This window comes from Thamnophis elegans, chromosome 7 (assembly GCF_009769535.1).
Source record: "Thamnophis elegans isolate rThaEle1 chromosome 7, rThaEle1.pri, whole genome shotgun sequence".
Classification (NCBI taxonomy): domain Eukaryota; kingdom Metazoa; phylum Chordata; class Lepidosauria; order Squamata; family Colubridae; genus Thamnophis; species Thamnophis elegans.
In genome coordinates this window covers 22122369-22142041 of record NC_045547.1, presented here as the reverse complement: position 1 = coordinate 22142041, position 19673 = coordinate 22122369, and the positions used below count along the sequence as shown (strand labels likewise).

Below are 19673 nucleotides of genomic sequence, written 5' to 3'. Positions count from 1 at the left end.
TTTCATAGTCTAGGTCCATGTCAAACCTATGGCATGCGTGCCAGAGGTGGCACACAGCACCCTCTCTGATGGCATGCGAGCCGTTGCCCCAGTTCAGCTCTGCCATACATGCATGCACACCTCCCTCTGGCCAGCTGGCCTTCGCATCTCTGCCATGCATGCGCAGGTGGTGGGGTGTATGCGGGGGGGGGCAGGGTACATGGGTAGGGCTGTGTGCGCATGTGTAGGGGTGGGACACATGCACAAGGCCCATAGGCGCATTGCATTTTGGGGCTTTGGGCACGCACACGCATTCACACACACGCAACACACACACACTTTGGGCACTCGGTCTGGAAAAGGTTCGTCATCACTGGTCTAGGTCATGCCAGCAACTGGCCCACGCAAATAAGTGAAGCCCCATCCACAGGATGCAGGCAGCATGCAAAACCGCACCCCCTTTAGTCTGCAGAAGAACCTCTCTTCACGGAACCAGTCCCTGGTGCGCAAAAGGTTGGGGGACACTGGTATAGTGTCCCATTAGTCAATGGAAATTAGATAACCACCTATGTGTCTGCTCCCCTCTCCCAAAGCTGCTGATTGTGAACTTCTGGAAGAAGGGAAAGCAAAATTTACAGTATTCCTTAAATGCTATGGCAGTAGACCCAAAGGTGCTTTTTCAAAAGGCAACTGGATTTTCTGGTTTTTCTTTGAAGATGTTTCACTTCTCATCCAGAAGATTGATACGATCTGAAGAGAAACCAGAGTGTTTTAGTTATACTAAGATTTATACTCTCCTCCAGAAGCTTTTTGGATGAGAAGCGAAAAGTCTTCAAAGAAAAACCAGAAAGTCCAGTGGCCTTTTGCAAAAGCACCTTTGGAAAAACCATGACCTGGATGACTGAGAATCTACCCAGACACCGACGGCAGTAAAGTCTTGTAACATACTAGACTTCAAATGATTGCTTCACACGTTGCAGTAAACCACGATTTTAGTATTGAATAACCCATTTGGTTATAGAAGTTGCTGTTATAAATCTGTTGGGTTACAAATAACAGTGGTTAGGTTTGCCTATCACACTAGGCAAAGACCAACAAGCCAGACAGGCTAAGGCTGGAAGAAAACATTGAAACAAGCCAAGATATGACGTTATGAAAACAGATCTTTACTGTCCCTGAAAATATGTTGATCTTTTACCTGTAATCGCCATGATAACAGCATTGATAGGTTTATTATTTGGGGAACCTATGGGAACAAAGAAAAGAAAAAGGTCATAATTCTTTTTGCCACAACAGATAAAAAGTTCAGGATTGGATGAAAAGCGGATTATAAAAGAGACCCTTTACAAGATTATGCATTGACGGGGTATGTTAACAGTGCCTTAATCTTCTGATGCAACAGATGGTTTCTTTAACTTTGCCTTCACTGATGGTTAAGTATGCTTCCCTCTCAAAACCAGGGGAGGAAGATGAGGAAGACAAGAGAAGTTATATGCTAGCTGTATTCAGTTGGGTCCATAGTTGAACTGCTGGAGCAATTTTGGATCAATAAAACTTTGATTCTCCCTGAAGTGGAATAGAACATTTAGCAAGGCAGCCAAGAACACTGGACTGAAAGGACCTTACATTTCATAGATGAACCTACAAAACCAAAGGGAACAGCTTGTTTCCTTTCTTACTGAAAGCAAGAATTCAGCAAAAGGGGTTTTGCCAAGCACTGATCTAATCAAGCGATATGGCCAAGAGTGAGTGATGGAAGCTGCTAGTGCAATATTTCAACGGAAGTGCAGACTTGAGGGCTATCTATGAAACCTCCAAAATAATAACAAGCTTTGCTTTTGCTCACTGCTCTAACCCAGAAAGGGTTAAATCAAAAGGAATGAATCAAGGGGGAAACCCACAGGTGCTCAATTCTAAAAATTACAGGGCTTCCAGCAAAATGATAGAAGCAATGGATTTCAACTAAAGCTTATGATACTTCAAAGCCATAATTACCCTAAGAAATGAGCAGTAGCAAAACCACTACTGTCACTTGTGCCCGTGGCCTGAACACCGGCAATGATCCAATAAAGGTACATCTGCACAAGTGCAGATAGCGCCCTCTACTGGAAAAGAATATTCTCCTTTTCCTGTTCATTCCAGCACACAATGGAACACTCAGTTTGTGGATCTCCCAGAAGCACCTGGCTCACCACTAATGAAAGCAGGATGGAAAGCAGGAAAGCAGAAGAGTTTTACCTGCCCGGCTTATTCAGCAGGCTTCTTGTAATTATTATTTTTTGAAGGTTGCTGAGAATGCTATCTCTTATTAAACTCAAAAGCAGAGTTGATTGTAACCCATTTCAATTGCTGATTTAATACGGTAAAGAAAACAGGGCCTCCCTATGTTTCGTGCATAAGATAAGGAGGCTAGATAAACAAGCTCATGCCACAAAACCTATTGTGCACGAAAATACTCACGGCTGTATCCAAAGAGAGATCCAATAGCCAAGATGAGGCTAATAGCTAATACAGGAGCTCTTTTTTGTAGCACATCAGATATAAAACCTTGGATGGTACCACCTGTAGAAATAGAAGGAATAAAGACTATCACAACAGATCGTAATCATTATGCGCACCAAGAATCAACATTTATTGCTTTACTGTTTTTACAATGCTGGAAGCTACCCAGAATCATTGGACAGTGAGATGGTAGGCATATAAATGTAATCTTTTTTTTAAAGCACAATTGGCTACAAATTTAGCTGTCTTTCATACATTGTGTTGACTGGAAGATTCTCCAGCCACTGTTCTAAACCATCTTTTTCCCAGTTTGGTTTTCTCCAAAGTGAGACTTGAAGTTTCCAGAATGCCCAGATAGCAACACTACTGGTAAGAATTTTGGGATTTGAAGATGGGGGCGTGCCCAACTGTGGGGAAGCTGCTGTAGGCAATTAGATTGGTATAGTGCCAGTTTGATATAGTAGTTAAGGTGTGGTCTAGAAACCAGGAAACTGTGAAACTTAGGCATAAAAGCCCACTGGGAGACTTTGGGCCAATCACCAGGAGTCTGTGAATTCTAGTCCACTTAGGCATGAAAGTCCACTGGAAGGACTTCGAACCAATCATCAGGAGATGGCGAGTTCTAGTCCTGCCTTAGGCATGAAAGCCCACTGGAAGGACTTTGGGCCAATCATCAGGAGACAGTGAGTTCTAGTCCCGCCTTAGGCATGAAAGCCCACTGGAAGGACTTTGGACCAATCATCAGGAGACGGTGAGTTCTAGTCCCGCCTTAGGCATGAAAGCCCACTGGAAGGACTTTGGACCAATCACCAGGAGACTGTGAATTCTAGTCCTGCCTTAGGCATAAAAACCAGCTAAGCGGCTTGGGGCTAGTCACTCTCTCTCAGCCCACCCACCTTATAGAATTGTTGTTGTGGGTGTGAGGAAGAAGTATTATGTAAGTTCACTGTTTTGAGTTACTTATAAAATAATAAAGGCAGGATAAACTCTAATAAATAAATACATTTGACATCCTCCTACTACATCCATCATCATTTTGCCTGTCAGTCACTAATTGGTAGACAAGCGGTGTCTACTTAGTTTCTAGAAACTAGAATTCTCACCCACATCCTGCCACGTCCTCTTCTAATCCCACAATGAACTGAAAATGAAATATAACAACAAAAAGAATTTGTCTTTTGCTTCATAGTCATACCTATAATGCCTCCAACATCATACCAGATTGAGAGCTGGTCGGCTTCTGCCTCCTTCCAACCAAAATTGTTGCTGAGGTAGAAAGGCAGCCAGAAGAAGAAGGAGTAGTTCACTAGTTTCAGGCAAGCATAGGCCAAGGAATACTGAAACAAATAAATACCATCCCAAAAGAAAATCTGTTAGAATCAAAACAACCCTAGCTGAGCTAGCATGGCTTTGTAATTCTATAGAGCAGGGGTGTCCAACCTTGGCAACTTTAAGGTTTGTGGACTTCAACTCCCAGAATTCCCCAGCCAGATGATTATACCTTTATTAAAGCTGTAGGATGGGCACAAGTGAGAGTAGTGACATTGTTGCTGTTCAGTTGTTAGGATAATTAGGATTTTGAAGAATCATAAGCTTTAGTTGAAATTCCTTCTGTCATTTTGCTGGATCTCTGTAATTTCTAGAATTCAGCTTCTGGAAGTGGCCCTCTTGATTTATGTATTTATTGCCAAGGTTGGCTAACTTAAAAGTGAATCAGGTTCATTTTTTTCTATTCAAGGAATGCCTGACATAGACTGTCAGATCTTGAATAGAAAAATCTGAACCTGATCCATTAGACAACAGGTTGGATGAACTGGAATCAGTTACCGCCTGTCAGTCTAACTCAATGCACCAGTATGAGAGAAACAAACAATGGGAAGCGCTACCTGGCTTTCTTAAAAATGCAGAATGAGTGACGCTGTCTCTTCCCACAAGGTCTACGCAGCATTATTTAATATTGACTTAGTCAGTGAGTCTCAATCTCAGCAACTTTAAGATAGGTGGAGAACTCCCCAGAGTTCCGGCTGGGGAATTCCGGGAGTTAGAGACCCAAACATCTTACAATTGCCAAGATTTAGAAATACTGGATGAGGTAGACTTTAGGGGCAGGTCAGGGGTGAAATGCTACGGGTTTGGACCAGTTTGCCCGAACCGGTAGTAAAAATGCTACCTGTTCACCCGAACCGGTAGTAAAAAAAAATGCTACTGGTTCGGGCGCATCAGTTTTTCCGACTATCAGCCGTGATGCACGATTTATATTAGCTAGAAAGCAGGATCTCCTGCTTTCTAGATAATCTAAATCAGTGTTTTTCAACCACTGTGCTGTGGCACACTAGTGTGCCGTGACATAGTGTAAGGTGTGCCGTGGGAAAAACACTTTATATATAGTCAATATAGGCACAGAGTTAAATTTTTTTAACATTTTCTAATGGTGGTGTGCCTCGTGATTTTTTTTCATGAAAAAAGTGTGCCTTTGCACAAAAAGGTTGAAAAACACTGATCTAAATCATGTGGCACAGCGGATTCCCCTCCCCTCACGGTTCGCTGCAGTAGCAGGCTCCACCCACCCACCCACCCACGAGCTCACATTGCTATAGCAAAGGTAAGTGGATTTCACCCCTGGGGCAGATGGGACACTTTTGGAAGTCGATAGTATGTAACGGAATTCTCAAGGGTAATGCCAGTCAGAAACCACACATTGACAAGGAAGGAAACTTAATTAGTTTGCTCCTCACCACCCCAAGATGTTGTCTATCACTTCACTTACTTCTGCCTCTCTTTTTTGGCGGGGGGCAGGTTGGTATATTGCTAAGCTATGAATTGGTGTGCAGCTGTCCACTGTTCCTTTTCTTCTATTTCCTCTTGCCCCATGTGGGCACTAAAGATATTCCTAGAAATAAAAACAAAGCTTTGCAGCATGCTAGCTTCCATTTTTATTTAAGTAAAACTTTCTTGACTAAAAATACCAGAGGGGGGAAAGGAGATTTGGGGGGCAGGCACCAAGACAGTATCCTTAAAAATACTTGTGCCCATAGATATCATGTGATCTTGTTTCTTAGTTCGTTCTATCTATCTATCTATCTATCTATCTATCATCTATCTATCTATCTATCTATCTATCTATCTATCTATCTATCTATCTATCTATCTATCTATCACTGGAAGGGGATGATAACAATACCCTTACCAATAAGACGCCAGGCAGACAGCACGCCTGAAAAAATCCAATGGCCTGGGATGGAGCATTTCTACCACTGCTCAGGTCTGATGCCTGAATGGTGTGATTCTGCTCATCGAAATCTTCATTCTCGTGGCTGCTAATTAATGGCTCAGTGGCATCTTCCTCAACAGCTTCACCCTCCCCTTCTGTGCCAATTTCAGGGAGGCCTAGGAGAAATCACAGAAAGGCAACCTAAAAAACAAAGGAAGGGACAATCCCCTCTTCTCGTGTCTGCTCTTTTGAGCTATGGTTCTTCCCTTCTGAATCGGCTCCCTTACGCTCTCTTCTTTCCCTTTCCTCGGGCTGAGAAATGCTTCTGGATGGGGCTGTGCAGAAACACCCAAATTCTATTCTGACACACTCAAAAGAATCCTGTGTGATCCTGACACCGACTCTCTCCACTGTACATGTCTGGCCGTTACTTGGAAGACCCAACAAATTAATGCATTCCCTTTAGGACTGGAGTCAGACTTCTCCAACGGCAAGACTGGTATGACGTACTTGCAGTGTGACTAAATTTACAGTATTACTAGTCCATTTGGATTATTGTAATGCACTGCACATGGGGCTGCCCTTGAAGAGTATCTGGAAGCTTCATCTGATACAGAGAGCAGCACTGTAGGTGATTGCAGATTCTGTAACAGCTTTGTTCCCTATGCCATTCGCCTAGTAAACTCGCAAGATTCATTTTTCTCGCCATGTACATGTATCCATCCAAATTAGACTGTGGTGTTTTTCTGTGTCATAGAATAATATGTACTGGGTATGTGGGTATATGCATATTTATTTATTTATTCATCATGTTTTTTAAGTGTATACTAGCCGATAACCCGGCATTGCCTGGGTATTTATTTATAGGGAGAAAATGTCTGACCAAACATAATTTCTACTGTTGGATTTTCCCCCTTAACAGAGGGAGCCCCCTTGTGGAGTACTGTGAAGCCGTTTCCATGGCCACTGTGCTGTACAGTAGAAGCCAGTTTACAGCAGTATAGTAGAAGCCATTTAAAGGCACAACAGGCTGCATCTTAACAGAACACACACACCCAAGAGCCAAGGTGGCGCAGTGGTTAAATGCAGCACTGCAGGCTACTGCTAGATCAGCAGGTCAGAGGTTCAAATCTCACCGGCTCAGGGTTGACTCAGCCTTCCATCCTTCCGAGGTGGGTAAAATGAGGACCCAGATTGTTGGGGGCAATATGCTGACTCTCTGTAAACCGCTTAGAGAGGCCTGAAAGGCCTATGAAGCGGTATATAAGTCTACTGCTATTGCTATTGCTATTACCCCCGAGGGGTATTAGGGGTGTCTTACTCCCACAGTATTTTTCTCCAGAGAGTAAGTTATCTGTGTACCAAGTTTGGTTGAAATTGCGATCCAGGGTTATGCTAGAACATACACACACACAGCCATTTTTATATAGATAGATTGAAGGTGGTGACCCTTTGGGAACTGTATGCAACGAAATTTCATTTTAATGCATGCCGATTTGTGTACCTTCAAAGTGACAATAAAGTTACACTAAGTCTAAGTTACGTGTGTTCCTAGAATACATATTGCACCTCTGCTCCACAATCTGCATTGGTCACTACATTAATTTTTAGCTTTGCTGTACGTCTTTTGGAATCACTTGTTTGTAAGATGGGTGGGGTACTGTTTAATTTGATAAATAGAGACAATTTCAAAGCTCTACCAGACGCAGTTCTAATGGGCAGATGAGACTTGAAGAAAGATGCCCCACAACAGGTTTTTACAAGCCAGTTTCAGCATTTGAACAAATTAACTTTTTCTCTGCCACTTTTTGGGCTTCCTCTGCAAGCATAAAAAAGTAAGGATGCGTATACTGTGTTTCTTTACAGACGCTATCGCTGAGTCCAAACAAAGAAAGTGCTTTGGTAATCACAAGAACAAATAAGATTGAAGTAAAATAAACATTCTGGTCTTATAACCACTAGCAGCATCTACCTAGTTGCATCTGAATAGCAAGAGGTGAACAACAAAGCTCTTTTCCCAACCTTACAAGGAAATCAGTTGCTCTTTGGTTCTTCCCTTCCTATCTAGAACATCTAAACCACCATTTTTTAGCTATACAGAAGATGGCATATATAACAGCCATGCTTTGGATTCATGGCAGAGATCTGCACACTCACAAATCCATAGAGGCTGCCTTACATCAGGATAGAAATTCCATCCCAACCCATGAGCCGAGATAGCGCAGTGGTTAAGAGTGCAGCAGTGCAAGCTACTTCAGCTGACTGCTAGCTGCAGTTCAAATCTCACCAGGCTCATGGTTGACTCAGCCTTCCATCCTTCCAAGGTCAGTAAAATGAGGATTGTTCGGGGGCAGTAGGCTGACTCTGTAAACTGCTTAGAGAGGGCTGTAAAAGCACTATGAAGCGGTATATAAGTCTAAGTGCTAAGTGCTATCTTATCAGGTGCATCCAAGGTTTCCTGTTGTTTCTCCCCACATGCAGCACTTGGCAAAACATTTTCAGGCTTTGGAGTCAAAGGCATACAGCCCACTTTGAAGTATTTTGCAACCTCATCTGCCTCTTGGAGGTATCATGACCAAAATTAAACTCTGAGGAAGTTGCTCTGAAGAACTCAGATGTAATAAAATGTGAATCCACTTCGAAGTACTCTACCAGGCCACAACAGCCCCATTAAAAGTTAATTCTGTACTGCGAGTCATCAGCCTCGATTCAGATGCAGCACTGCAGACATTTTGCCAAGCGAAATGTTGGAACGGTTTTATTACTGCCGTATTATTGTTCTTGCAGTTGTCTTTTTAGTTATGAAGTTCAAAAACGTGCATCCCATTTTGTTCTTGTGTTGACCAATTTAGACTTGTTATAAAAGCAGGCTCAGTGGTGGGATTCAGCCAGTTCGCACCACTTCGGGAGAATCGGTTGTTAACTTTCAGAGCAATTTGGTGAACTGATTGTTGGAAGAAATCTTTAGGGCAGAGAACCGGTTGTTAAATGATTTGAATCCCACCATTGGGCAGGATACACAGTATAGGTCATCCTCAACTTATGACCACAATTGAACCCAAAACATGTGTCGTTAAGTGAGATATTTGTTAAGTGAATTTTGCCCTGTTTTACGACCTTTCTGGCCTCGGTTGTTAAGTAAATCATTGCTATTGATAAGTTAGTAACCTGGTTGTTAAGTGAATCTGGCTTCCCCGTTGACTTTGCTTGTCAGAAGGTTGCAAAATGGGATCACGTGAGCCTGGGACACAGCAACCCGTTGTAAGTATGAACCAGTTGCCAAGCGTCTGAATTTTGCTCACACGATCATGGGGACGCTGCAAAGGTCATGACTCTGAAAAACGGTCACAAGTCACATTTTCCAGTGCGGCTGTAACTTTGAACGGTCCCTAAACAAACTGTTGTAAATCGAGGATTACCTGTTAACGTTTAAAATGGGGGGAAAAACTTGCCCTTAATGTTAGTATCCAACGCGGTTTTGAATATTTAATATGGATTTTGACTGGCGTGCCAAGTCAAAAATTAACTATGCCCCACTTGCAGTTTGGGTTTGAGAGCAGGAAAGACAAAACAAGTGAAAAGGTGCTTCTACTTACCTACTTCTTTGGGAGAAATCACAAGGCCAAAAAAGACAATAACTCCCCCAGCAAACTGGACTGATGATGTCACCAGGAAGGCATACTGAAAGGAGATAGGGAAAAACCAATGAGGATATTTCATGGGTGACTGTTGGATTCTCTTATCTTAATCCTTCCGGTATTTTATTTTTGCTTGTATAGGAAGTCCCAACATATTTTTATTGGAAGGCACAGTGAAACGCTGAGAAGTTTAATAAATAAAAACACACAATTCACGCTCAAATACGACTGGCTCTAATCCAGGTAGGACAATGACAGGAAGCCTCACCCACCTCATAGCCATACTGCAGAACCGATGAGGCAAGAAATGCTCCAAGGATATTACCCACTGATGCACAGGCACTCCAGAGTCCAAAAACAAATCCTCTCCTGAATGTGAAATTTAAAAAAAAAAAAAAATTAAGTTGGGTAATAACTCGGGAGTCAGGCAATAAAAGAAAAGAAAATCTAAAGCAATTATTCCCCTTTAACAATTTGAACAAGGCAGATGCAAGCATTTCCTATCGACTCGTCGAAAAACCATTTTAAAATTCACTTCCCTCAAACAACATTGCATATACAGGAGTTCAGTTTTACAAGTTGATTTCTTTAGGACTATCACAACACTGCTACTATAAAGGAGCTGTGGTGGCATAGTGGTCAGAATGCAATATTGCAGGCTAATTCTGCTGACTGGCAACTGCTGGCAGTTCGAGTGTCACCAGACTCAAGGTGGACTCAGCCTTCCATCCTTCCGAGGTTGTTAAAATGAGGACCCAGATTGTTGGGGAAAATAGGTGACTCTATAAACCACTTAGAGAGGGCTGTAAAGAACTGTGAAGCGGTATATAAGTCTAAGTGCCATCGCTATTGCTATAAAAAGTTACCCCATAAAAAGGTGAATAATGTTCTAACGGAAAGCTTCTGTTACCAAGCACTTCGAAATATTCTGGGTAGGACGGTACAGAAAGTGTGTTATCATGCTGTGCATGTCTTGTTTGTTTCAGCATACACACTTTTCAGACCCAGAAAGGGACAACTGAAAATAATGGATTTAAGAATTAGAGAAGAACGAGAAGCCATCCTTTGGATTAAAAAAAAATAAAACTTGAATAACTGAAGTGTATTCATTTGATTTTAAAAGTTCATATGTAAAATAATGTATGCTGTATGAAAAAAAAATCTACACCAAAATTAAGATAACCTGAGGATGATATGCAGCATGTAGCTATATAGCAAGAGCAATAGCACATACCGCTTCACAGTGCTTTACAGCTCTCTCTAAGCCGAGGTGGCGCAGTGGTTAAATGCAGCAGTGCAGGCTACTTCAGCTGACTCAGTTCTGCAGTTCGGCTGTTCAAATCTCACCGGCTCAGGGTTGACTCAGCCTTCCATCCTTCCGAGGTGGGTAAAATGAGGACCCGGATTGTTGTTGGGGGCAATATGCTGACTCTGTAAACCGCTTAGAGAGGGCTGAAAGCCCTATGAAGCGGTATATAAGTCTAATTACTATTGCTATTGCTAAGCGGTTTACAGAGTCAGGGTATTGCCCCCAACTATCTGGGCCCTCATTTTACCTACCTCGGAAGGATGGAAAGCTGAGTCAACCTTGAGCCTAGTGAGATTCGAACTGCCAAACTGCTGGCAGCCATGATCAGCAGAAGTAGCCTGCAGTACTGCACTCTAACCACTGCGCCACCGCAGCTCAATATCTTAACGTACAGACATAGTCTATACATAACAAGAATATACAGATATGTTTTTCTGATCACTCATGATTCTGGAGGCAAGCAATTAAGAAAATAAGAAGAGATATGAGACACAGTGTCTTTGAAGTCATAGATAGCGCCCTGCATTTAATTGCTCTTCAGGTAGCTACTTCTAAACATTCTGGAACAGCAGGCTTTATGGGGGTTACTCATGCTCTTGTTATCTCCCTGTCATATTCACCCATCCAGATCATCCAGAAACTTCAGCTGATATAGAATAGCAGTCCTCATGTTCAATGGCCAACTTTGGTACTAACCACTGCTGCAAGAGATGCTTCAGTGTTTCTGAATGCAATTCAAGATGCTGGCTGATACTTTTAAAATCCGAAATGGTTCTGAGCCCGAGCATCAAAGATACCACCTTTCTCATTTAGATTCCTTCCATTCAACCCTGGTGGCCAGAGGGGCCTTATTTAACAGAAGCGTAGGAGAATAGGCACAACAGTTAGCATTCTCAGCAGCAGTTCTCCTCCTGAGGAATAGCTTGTCCCTGGACATAAGGATGCTCCTCACACATATTCATAGAGACCTTTCTTTGCATATGTATCACTTCAACATGCAAGACATACTTGTTATAATTCTTTATATTCTTAAAGATTCCCCTTGCACATATGTGCTAGTCATTCCCAACTCTAAGGGGCACTGCTCATCTCCGTTTCAAAGCCAAAGAGCCAGAGCTGTCTGAAGACATACCGTGGTCATGTGGCCGGCATGACTAAACGCCGAAGGCATACGGAACGCTGTTACCTTCCCACCAAAGGTGGTTCCTATTTTTCTACTTGCATTTTTTACGTGCTTTCAAACTGCTAGGTTGGCAGAAGCTGGGACAAGTAATGGGAACTCACTCCATTATGCAGCACTAGGATTCGAACCGTCAAACTGCCAACCTTTCTGAGCAACAAACTCAGCGTCTTAGCCACTGAGCCACCGCGTCCCTTTTATATTCTTAACAGTACGTTATTTGTTGCTGCTATCTTAACAGCCATAAAACTAGAGTCCATGAAGATTGAGGCACTAATAAATCTTGTACTTAAATAATCGAACACTAGCAGCCAAATCCTTGTTAAGTCTTACTGATTCTTTTCCAAAACGACAACCAGCCTTTGTCCTTATAAATAGGATAGAGTTTCACAATTTCACCTTGGCAGGAATGCAGCCCAACCAACTATGATCACATGGCCAGTGCATTCAGTAAACAAAACAATGTGGACACACAGGCAACATATGTTTAACAGGAAGAGGAGCCTTGCACAATAACCACACAGTGGAGAGGAAAGCCACTAAAAAAATAGATACAAGGGGAAGAACCAACTTTCGCATACCCAGCTTTGCCAAACCAGTTTCCCATGACAGCTACCACACAGGGCCAGCCCGTGGACTGCAGCAAGCCATTCACAATCCACAGGCAGCAGTAGAACCACTTGTTGTAGAAATGCAGCCATTCGGTAACAGTGCCAAACACAAACACCTAAAAAGAAACAAGAAAAAGAAGAAAATGGAGTGTCAATCCCAAATTAGTCTGGCCAAATAGATTCACGATGCTTTCTAGCCATGCTCTATATCAGTGTTTCTCAACCTTGGCGACTTTAAGTCCTGTGGACTTCAACTCCCAGAATTCCCCAGTTGAAGTCCACAGGACTTAAAGTCGCCAAGGTTGAGAAACACTGCTCTATATAATTATTTATAGGCTACAAGTTAAGATCTATCTGGGCACAACGTCTCTAATTACTACGGCAAGAAAACTTTTTAGTAATTTTTTTTCCTATGTCTGTTACCAAACAGAAAACTGCATTTTTCCAAGCACAAGCTTCAGCTGATCTAGAAGAGAATGTACAGAACTGGCACATTGTTAATTTTTTTAAAATAAAAATTACCCTGTACGATAACAACTATAATTGGAATAAAATGGTTTTAGCAACAAGTATCATATTTCCTATTTTTGCTCTCAAGAATATTTTAAGAAGCTGAAATCTCAAGAATATTTTATCAAATTAATGAATCATTTGGCTATAAAACACAATCTCCAGCACAGATACATCAAAATGTTCAGTCCATGCATTCTTTTATAAAGCTGAAGATCCTACTGAGTTTCTTGAATGCAATATCTTCATTTACTTAGAAGTGATTTCTGAGAAAATGTTACAGATGTTCAAAGTCAACTACTACCCAGGATAGCATATTTTCCCAACTTTGATTTTCCAGCTTACCACTAAGGCAGAGGAGCACATCCCAAAGGCCAGAACCCAGCGCATGTTCAAGCGATCCCCAATAATACCACTAACAAAGAGGCCCTAAAATAATAATAATAAAAATTGTTATTCAGTAAGAATCAGCTGAAGAAAGTTGTGATAGTCAATAAAATGATTATTCTTTTCAAGATTATCATCATCATCTAATGACCCCATAATCCCTTTCAGGGTGGAGTCTGGGCAACTGAATGGAACTAGCAGAGTGTTTTAATGGCCAGATGCTCTTCCTGTCGCCAATGCGGAGGTTCAGCAGATATACTCTCATTGTGCCCAAAGAGAGGAATATCTGCCTCTACCTAGGATCAAACTCACAGTCTCCCAACTGTGAGGTGAGAGCTCCATCTCTAGCCCATCACACCACTCCTATTCTTTTTAAGGTTGTATTTGTCATAAAGTCATACAATTCAGATGAGACTAATTTCAAGCCCTGTAAAATCAATAACTAAACTATGCAATATCTTATCTGCCACTGAGCAAATATTAGAATGCAGTACTGCTGGCTACTTCAGCTGACTGCTGGAAGCCTGCAGTTCGATCCTCATCGGCTCAAGGTTGACTCAGCCTTCCTTCCAAGGTCAGTAAAATGAGGACCCACATCGTTGGGGGCCATATGCTGACTCTGTAAATCGCTTAGAGAGGGCTGTAAAAGCACTATGAAGCGGTATATAAGTCTAAGTGCTATCTTATCAGGTGCATCCAGGATTTCCTGTTGTTTCACCCCACATGCAGCACTTGGCAAAACATTTTCAGGCTTTGGAGTCAAAGGCATAGAGCCCACTTTGAAGTATTTTGCAACCTCATCATGACTAAAATTAAACCCTAAGGAAGTTGCTCTGAAGAACTCAGATGTAATAAAATGTGAATCAACTTTGAAGTAATCTATCAGGCCATAACAGCCCCATTAAAAGTTAATTCTGTACTGTAAAGCCGTATATAAGTCTAAGTGCTATTGCTATTGGAATGATACGTTAGGAATATAATCTAACGGTTGGGTTGGCAATATATAAATCATGTAACAATGCTGTACCTGTTTCTTTAAATCATACTGTAAAATGTGATTGGTTGCTGTTTTCCTCAATCGGCCATAAAAGGGAGCCAGAATGACTGTTAGCTCTCTGTTTGTTAGATGCTGGGCTGATCTGATCTGAGTGTTTTGGAAGCTGGCTGTTAGAAAGTGCTGTGAGCTATTGTAAGTTTTGCAACTGCTAGCAAACTTTGAATACCGAACTGATTATATGATATTGGACTATGTTATTTGGATTATCCTGTCATCTCTGAGAAAAAGATGCTAAAATCTGAGAGAAAAAAACAGCAAAAATAAAGAAATACTCAAGGAACAACTTTTCACATTTCATGTGTTCTGAGAACATGATCAGCAGCACAAAACAAATGGAAAATATCTCAATACTCTAAAATATTTGGCCGGGGGGGGGGGGGATGACACAAGCATTAATATATGATTTTGCCCACTTGAAAGATGCATTAATATTTTTACACAATAAAATGAGAGCATTCAAAAATTACTCTTCCTGTTTAGACTACCATAGATTTTTTCCAAACAGATGCCTGTCAAAAGTAAGGGGTCTATCCCCTTGGTAGCAAATGATGGAATTGTAACCAATTTGGTGTATTGTTTAGTTGTTGGATTGAACAAGTGAGACATATCTTCAAATCCATGATCAGTTGTGAAAACTTGCTGGGACTGTTATTGTGGGAACAATAGGAGGAGAGTGAGCACTGGGTATGCTTCCTTGAGTTCCTGAATAAAAAGTGGGATATAAACTAGCAAATAACTAAGCTCATGTAGAAGAAATGGATCAGGAAAGGCTGCTGCTGTCAGCCTGGAGATTGCTGCTTTCTTTTTCATGTCTGTTTCTTTTTTTGGCACAGTGTAAGTAATCAATACTGTACCCTTTTTGTTATACTCAAAAACTGTGCAATATTAACTAGATTTTGGCTGGATGCACACATAAAATGGTTTCTTTGGCTCTGGCATATTGTGTGATGGAAATCTAACAACTGCACAAGTCATGTTTTGTAGCTTAATGTGTGACAGAAAATTAATCCATTGCAGTTTATTGAGCAAACTATGATGAAACAACCTGGTGTTTAACACCACGAGCTAATAAGAGACAATGAATACAGCAGGATCCAATTTGGGTCATTCACCAGGACTAGAAGTTTAGCCCTATCAGCTTTTGGACACTTATATTTGCTATCATTTGTGACAATAACTATAGCTTTCCAATAAAGTTAGCATGGAATCTTTGCTCAGCAGTGAAAGCTTTCAAAAGATCCCATTTTCAATTATTTTTTTGTAAAGCTAAGAAAGACTTAAGAGAGTCCTGTAATTATAGGCAAGCTGTAATCCAACTCCCGTCAGTTCTAGCAATGCAAGATCTTCTGGGCTGAACTCCAGCTGTCATAAATTCTAGTGTCAAATAATGAAGGGTAATGGAGGCAGCGGTGGAAAAACACCTGGAGAGCTTGGTAGATGATACTGAGCTTCATAGATCAATGCTAATCTACACCAAGTCATCCTGTAAAATTATACCCTATGTTGAATCTGATGGATTTAATCTCCCTCTTTCTTCAAAATTCAAGAACTGTTCAAAGAAGGAGAATTTGCTCACCACAGCATAAGAAAACAGGAAGATGGTGTCCAATGTTCCAAGGAACAACGTAGCTTCTTCAGCATTAGGAAATAGATGACTGCTGTTCCAAAGCTACAAAGAAAAGTCAGATTACTATAAAATGAGATGGCAATTATGTAGCAATTATGTAGCTAATACAACATAGCCCCATAAATATTAAACAACACCCCCACTTAATCTCTTTAGTCCTTCCAGCCATGGTTATTTCTGAAGCCATGTAATCCAAATCCCCATACTAAAGGCTAGGAGATAAAGTGTTAAATTTACCATCCCACTCAAGCTATTTAAGGCACACAGAAACACAGCAATCCTGACTCATGATATTCATTGTAATTTCTGGTAAAACTGAATTTTTAAAAAGATCCCTCTCTAGTTTCACTTCTACAAAAAAGAGAAAGATTTCCAGTTTCTGAGACAGAGAAGTTCCTTCGGTAAGAACTACATCTGGCTGGGTTTCTGTAGAAAGTATCTCAGGTGTATCCAGTGGTGGAATTCAGCCAGTTCGCACCACTTCGGGAGACATTTCCTGGAAGGGGGGATATGCTGTTCGAGGTCTGGACTGATTATAAAAACCTCAAAGCTCTCAAATCCCATCAAAGACTATCCCAAAAACAAGTTCGCTGGGCACAATACTTCCAAAGGTTCCAATTCGAACTGAAACACATCCCTGCAGGGAAGAACTTGTTGGTGGATGCTTTGTCGAGAAAACTGCAGTACGACAGTAAGAAGGAAGAAATGGTTCACCCCATCCTTTCTTCCTCCTGCCAAAAGGTGGCCCAAGTCACCATCCGAAACCAGGATAAGCTGACGACAGCAATGAAATCAGCGCTCCCGGCAGACCCATGGTTCAACAATAACAAGAACATCCCATGGTTCCGATCAACATTTGATGGGACCCCAGATAAGCTGGCTTTCTTCCTGAATCGAGTCTGGGCGTACTAATGAAACAGTATAGTACAACAGAATATTAGTGTGACAGGCCAAAGATCCTAAAAGGAACCAGCTGCAGGCCTGACAAATCGGTTGTAAACTTTCTGAGCAATTTGGTGAACCGGTTGTTGGACTAAATCATTAGGGCAGAAAACCGGTTATTAAATTATTTGAATCCCACCACTGGAGGTATCCAATTAAAGAGCTTCATTAACTAATTTGTTAGACAGAACTTCACCATTTCTCGTGAATGAATCAGGCTTTGTTACAAAGTGAAAAGAAGGAAGCCTCAAAACACTGAAACTGGAATATCTAATTTACAATGCATAGATGCTTCCTTTAATTCTCATAGGACAACCTCTTAATCAGGGAACATAGCAGCTTGCCCTGCTACTTCTTGTTAATGGAAAATGCCAGTGTTTACAGAGTAAAGAACACTCCTAGAAAGCATATCACTAGAAAAAGAAGACATCACACAATTCCCTTTTCCCCTGGTTTGCCGAAGCTTATCTATACTTAACCTATCCAGCATCAATCCTCAGTAAATATTTAATGGAGACAAGGTTACCTCTGAACACCTGTCTATATATATATAAAAAACCCGGCATGATACTGCTTTAACTAGTCGAAAGCCAGTTCTTCACTCTTAGAGATGTGAGAATTAATGACTTTCCAGATCCTGCTGCATTACAATTCCTAGAAGCCCCAGATTTTTAAAACAACCCACAGATTCTTTCTCCTGCTTTTGATTTCTGCTCCCTTGAGCCAATCTAAAAATTTGCAGGTAGCATGTGTCTAGAATATAGATCAGACCAAGAAATGAACTACACATTAAGAGAACAGAATCATGCAAGTCTACTTATGCTTTACCTCAATGTTTCTCAATCTTGGCTACATGAAGATTGGGGGGTGGGGTGGGGGAGGAGGGACTTCAACTCCCAGAATCCTAGCTGGAGAATTTGGGGGGGGGGGGTTGAAGTCCACCTATATTCAACTGGCCAAGGTTGAAAAACACAGGTTTACTTCTTCCTAATATAAATTAAAGAGGGATCTGCCTGGTTTCTTTGCATTCCTCCATCACCATTTGTGCTTAAGCAACATTTCCCTCCTTGTTATTATATTAATACATCTTCCTCTCTCTCCATCAAGGCCATCCTCCTTTCTTTCTACATCATGGATCTGGAAGGGGATGTCTTTTCTTTCCAGCAGACCCTTCTTCTAAACCCCACAACTATACATCAGTGAAGAAATACAGTGGACTACCATAATTCTGACTGAATGTTGTGGCACTTCTAGCCTGTCCAATTGCAGAATTTATCACAGTGTCTTGCCTTCACTAAATTTTAGAAAATTATAGGGGATAATTTGAATTATCCAAAGCTCAAGATGACTAAATTCATTGAAACCCTCTAAAATCCTGCAAGCACAAGGATAGGTGGGCAATTATATGATCCTATGTGCAAGAAGTTTTTAACAAAAAAAATCCCCTTTTAAAATAGTACAAAATACTAGACATAAAGTGGAATGTATTGTGAAAACCAGGAAAAATATCAGAATAACCTCCTAATCTTTGAATTTTAATTTTATTCATTTTTACTTATAAGTTTTAACTTGTTTTAACTGTTTTATGCTTTTCTTCGTGTATTTATATGTTTTTTAATGTTGTAAACCATTCAGTCGCTTAGGGGGAATGGGCAGTGTAGAAATTTAATAAATACATAAACAACAATGGTGACTGTAAATAAGCTACATACTAGGCTTTATTTAAATTATGTCGTACAGGTAGTCCTCAAGTTACGACCACAATTGAGCCCAAAACTTCTGTTGTCAAATGAGACATTTGTTGAGTCCTCAGTGAACAATCACTAATTACCATAACTCCTCACTGTATTTCCTCAATGCAGAGGCAGGCAAATCCTTCCCTTTGCAAAACCGACAGAATCCTCCTCAGTCCTTGAGACTTGTGGTAGCTGCTCTTCAGCGATCTACAAACATCTCAATAGCAAAAATATGGAATCTATTCTGAAGCTCCAGAGTATAACAGTATAAGACTTCTTTGTCATAACATTAGGGTTTCATATCATGTTACATGTCTCTATCATGTCACTTTTTGATGCCTAATTTAAGATTATTCTTCTTTCCTAAATAGAGGTTTAGCTTCTGCCTCTTCATGTCCAAGATAGTCTGGGCATATAAGCAAAGATAATTCTTGCCATCTCCAAATAACCTTGCAGGTCCTAATTCCTTTGACCTCAATGTTACTCTGATGAAAGAGAAACATTTTTAAAAGCGTCTTGCTTCCTTGATATCCCTCACTAAACTCTTGTTGGCTTGCTTGTTCTGTAGGCCAACCCTCTGGGGAGATGCTAACTTGTGCAAGGCTTTGAAAAATCAGTAAAAGTCAACCTCCTTACCTCGTTTGGTTGAAGAATGAAGGCAGAGTCATTAAAGCTAGAGGGGGTCCATTGGCTGGAGATGCTGACCTTAACGTTGCTAAAGGTCTTTCGGGAGGCATGGAGAAGAGAGTAGCTAGGAATTGTAAAAAGAAGAATTACAAAAAAAGAAAGAAAAATTAAACATATATTATTATTACCTCAAGTATACAAGGAGTCAGACTTCTTGTAGATTTGAGGTAATATATGTTTAATTTTAATTCTTGCATCTAGCAAGGAGAACGTTAGTTATGAATAAGAATGTCAGTGAATCAAATAGAACCAGCGGGGTGCAAATGATGTTACAATTGTGTTCTAAATTGTATTTTA

At 41.0% G+C, this 19673-nt stretch overlaps 1 protein-coding gene across 1 annotated transcript in view; it reads right to left on the bottom strand.

Moving 5' to 3' along the window:
• The window catches only part of SLC37A3 (solute carrier family 37 member 3), a 40687-nt gene that overhangs the window by 14430 nt on the left and 6584 nt on the right, over nucleotides 1-19673 (bottom strand). The window contains exons 3-12 of the mRNA XM_032220984.1: nucleotides 19326-19440; nucleotides 15961-16053; nucleotides 13286-13369; nucleotides 12401-12546; nucleotides 9603-9699; nucleotides 9289-9373; nucleotides 5669-5868; nucleotides 3677-3818; nucleotides 2440-2541; nucleotides 1178-1225 (exon numbers count right to left, since the gene is read on the bottom strand). Coding sequence (XP_032076875.1) covers nucleotides 1178-1225; nucleotides 2440-2541; nucleotides 3677-3818; nucleotides 5669-5868; nucleotides 9289-9373; nucleotides 9603-9699; nucleotides 12401-12546; nucleotides 13286-13369; nucleotides 15961-16053; nucleotides 19326-19440 — 1112 coding nt within the window. The remainder of the gene's footprint in view (nucleotides 1-1177; nucleotides 1226-2439; nucleotides 2542-3676; nucleotides 3819-5668; nucleotides 5869-9288; nucleotides 9374-9602; nucleotides 9700-12400; nucleotides 12547-13285; nucleotides 13370-15960; nucleotides 16054-19325; nucleotides 19441-19673) is intronic.